General features: G+C 48.8%; 1 protein-coding gene across 1 annotated transcript; it reads left to right on the forward strand.

Annotated features, from left to right (window-relative positions):
- Positions 1 to 369: 369 nt before the first annotated feature.
- LOC119429392 (replication factor C subunit 2) lies at positions 370 to 2,679 on the forward strand (the record flags this gene model as incomplete). Its single annotated transcript, XM_037697029.1, is given in 5 exon segments — positions 370 to 633; positions 1,639 to 1,744; positions 1,824 to 1,925; positions 2,089 to 2,347; positions 2,419 to 2,679. Coding segments are annotated over 5 exon segments (954 nt in total), but the record flags the coding sequence as incomplete, so codon positions are not given.
- Between the last annotated feature and the right edge of the window lie 1,255 nt (positions 2,680 to 3,934).

The raw sequence follows: 3,934 nt of genomic DNA on the forward strand, positions 1-3,934 counted from the left end.
AGCAGTCATTCAGCTGATTTAAGCAGTCATTCAGTCAGTTTCTGAAGTCTTCAGCTGATTTCAGCAGACATTCGGCTCTCAGCACCACATTGTGTTAAATTTTTTCAACTTTTATTTTTTCAATTATTTAGACAGGTAAAGCTCATCCCAAATCAGCTGTAAATTTAAAATAAAAAGTTGTTCCAGTTAACAGATAAAAGCAGCTGAAACAACAAACTTCTTGGGGTTTTCACTTTTACAGCTTCGCACTTTAATTGATGTTTATCAAAGTTTTTTTAACTCCCGACTTTAAATATCGCGAGATTTCATTGACCAATCACCTTCGCGCTGACGGGCGTTCAGCCAATCAGAGCTCAGTTACCAGGGGAGGGAAAGCTGCTCCGTTCGCGGGTTCTCAGGCGAACATCATGGACGCGGACATGGCCGAGGCGTCGAGCCGCCAGAAACCGATGGAAAGCAGCCTAAAGACGGACTCGGAGGCCGTGGAGCCTCCGTCTCGGAGCTCCTACGAGCTGCCGTGGGTGGAGAAGTACCGGCCGCTGAAGCTGAGTGAGATCGTGGGGAACGAGGAGACCGTGAGCCGCCTGGAGGTGTTCGCCCGGGAGGGGAACGTCCCGAACATCATCATCTCAGGTCGGTGTGGCGGAAGGACCGGGTCCGATGGTTCTGCAGCAGAACCGAGCCGCAGGGGTCACAGCACACACCTGACACGGTGACCTGAACCTATTCAACTTTATTAACGACGCTAGTGCCACAAAATAAAAATATAATTTATATGAATGCACTGATGAGTTAATGTGTCAAAGTTTTTTATTCATTTTATTTCTAAAGCACCGAGTCACAACAGAGTCACAGCACTGAACAGAAACATTCATATATAAAATAATAATATTTTATTTATAACATTATCTGAGGAGCAGACTGTTTTTATACTAAGAATAATAATCCTGTTATAGACTTTAAAAAAAAGCTTCAGTTCAAGTAAATCCAATTTCCAAACATTTTAAAATTTCGAACAAAACCAGAATTATAATTTAAAACATAATCCAGTTCCACTCCCGAGAATCCAGAGGTCGCTGGTTCAACTCCCCGGGCCGACAACAACAAAATGTGGGTGGGTTAGGTGAAGCACCACACCTGCCTCCACCCTTAGCCCTTGAGCAAGGCCCTTGACCCCAGCATCTGCTCCCCTGGGTGCCCTACAGGGCTGTGGTTGATCAGAAGAACATCTGGTGCACAGACGGTCACCAAGTGTTCGTTCTGTGGTGAAGGAGCAGCTGAAAGAAGAAAACACGAGCAAATACTTTGCTGTATTTAATTTCCCGTTTTACTCGGAGACTGTTCTTTAAAGATTTTGAAGCAGAAAAAGGTCTCATTTGTCAAAAAGCTCAAAGAATTCACCCCAAAGGTCAGACTCTACAGGTCAAAGGTCAAACCAGCATGGCAGCAGAAGTTGGCTTTGGAAAGTTTCCTCTGAAGAGTTAAGACCAAAGGTCAGACAGTTACCCATAATGCACAGCAACAAACAGCAAATGAGCTCGATCACCTCAAAGTGCCGAGCACGGCGGTGGGAGTGTGATGGTTGTAGAGTCCTGGTGAAATGCCAGAACTGATCCAGTCTGTGCTGTTGTGGTTCAGGTCCTCCCGGCACAGGAAAGACCACCAGCATCTTGTGTTTGGCCCGGGCTCTGCTGGGAGCCTCGATGAAGGACGCTGTGATGGAGCTGAACGCCTCCAACGACAGGTGAGACGCCGAGGGGTGGGGGCGGAGTCACGTGGGAGGGGGCGGACCCGAATCCTAAAGATGGGCGTTCTGTCTGCAGGGGCATCGACGTGGTGAGGAACAAGATCAAGATGTTTGCTCAGCAGAAGGTCACGCTGCCTAAAGGTCGGCACAAGATCATCATCCTGGACGAAGCTGACAGGTGAGACGAGTCCCTGCAGGTGAGACGTGTCCCTGCAGGTGAGACGTGTCCCTGGCAGTGAGACGAGTCCCTGGCAGTGAGACGAGTCCCTGCAGGACCGTCTGTTTCTTTAAATGTGACCCGATGACCCTGCTGAGACCTGCTGCCACCTCTGTGCCTCCAGCATGACGGACGGAGCCCAGCAGGCCCTCAGGAGGATCATGGAGATCTACTCCAGGACGACGCGCTTCGCCCTCGCCTGCAACGCCTCCGATAAGATCATCGAGCCGATCCAGTCCCGCTGCGCCGTGCTGCGCTACTCCAAGCTGACGGACGGACAGATCCTGGCCCGGCTGCAGGACGTGGTGGACAAGGAGCGCCTGTCCGTGTCCGACGACGGGCTGGAGGCCGTCATCTTCACAGCGCAGGGAGACATGAGACAGGTGAGGGGGCGGAGCCTGGAGCCTGGGCGTCCAACAGAAGGCGGGTTCGCTCAGACCGGTTCTGTTTCCAGGCGCTGAACAACCTGCAGTCCACCAACTCGGGCTTCGGCTTCATCAACAGCGAGAACGTGTTCAAGGTGTGCGACGAGCCCCACCCCCTGCTGGTGAAGAGCATGCTGGGACACTGCGTGGAGGGGAACATCGACGAGGCCTACAAGGTGGTGGAGCAGCTGTGGGCTCTGGGCTACTCTCCAGAAGACATCATCGGAAACATCTTCAGGGTCTGCAAGACCTACCAGATGGCCGAGTACCTCAAACTGGAGTTCATCAAGGTGGGTCCCACCAGAACCGCTTTGTGTGTGTGTGTGTGTGTGTCCTTGTTTATGCTACTTTGTGAGGCCCATTTTTCCAACTTATACTACATTGTGAGGACCAACTGCTCCTTATGGGGCCCAAAGCCCGGGCCCCATAAGAAGAAGTCCCGTTGGTGGGTTACGGGCTAGGTTTAGGGTTAGGTATGTACTGGTAATGGTTAGGTTATGGATAAAGGTCATGGTTAGGCTATAGAAATGAATGAAAAATGAATGGAAGTCAATGCAAAGGCCCCACAAAGATAGCAAAACAAACCTGTGTGTGTGTGTGTGTGTGTCACTGCTGTAGAGAATATGAGGTCACATCTACTGCAGGTTAGACTGTAACTACTCGCCCTCACAGTGGAGGCTCGTCGGGTCCTGTGGGTCAGAGATGTCTGGGTGTCCTCTCTGTCTGACATGGGGACATTTTGGTCCTCAAGAGTGAATCTGATGATTATAATTTACAGATAATGGAAAGCTAAAGTAGAATGAGAAGATTCCAGAACCAGGTGTCGGTGTGCCGCGTCCCGCTGGAAATGAAACCAGCATCTCCATGAAGCTCGTCAGCAGCAGGAAGCATGAAGAACTCTAAAATGTCCTGCTGGATGCTGCGTGGACTGGACTTCAGAAAACCCAGTGGACCAGCACCAGTAGAGGACATGGACCCAAACCATCACTGGCTGTGGAACTTCACTCTGGACTTGAACAATGTGGATTCTGGACCTCCAGACTCTGAGACCTTGATTTATAAATCTTTCATGTGAAAAGAGGACGTTGGACCACTGAGAGACAGTCCAGGTCTTTGTCTCCTCAGCAGGTAAGACGCTTCTGATGTCGTCTCTGGTTCAGGAGTGGCTGGACTCGAGGAACGAGACATTTGTAGCTCATGTCCAGGAGCTCATCAGCTGATCAGAGTGAGACACCATGAGTTTACAGGTGCTGGTCATAAAATTAAAATAAAAGTTGATTTATTTCAGTAATTCCATTCAAAAAGTGAAACTTGTTTATTATATTCATTCATTACACACAGATTTCAAATGTTTATTTATTTTAATGTTGATTATTATAACTGACAACTAATGAAAACCTCAAATTCTGTTTAGCAGAAAATTAGAATATTGTGAAAAAGTTCAATATTAAAAACACCTGGTGTCACACTCTGATCAGCTGATTAACTCAAAACACCTGCAGAGTCCTTTAAATGGTCTCAGTCTAGTTCTGTAGCTACTCAATC

This window comes from Nematolebias whitei, unplaced genomic scaffold (assembly GCF_014905685.2).
Source record: "Nematolebias whitei isolate Nwh7 unplaced genomic scaffold, NemWhi1 Nwh_scaf_836, whole genome shotgun sequence".
Classification (NCBI taxonomy): domain Eukaryota; kingdom Metazoa; phylum Chordata; class Actinopteri; order Cyprinodontiformes; family Rivulidae; genus Nematolebias; species Nematolebias whitei.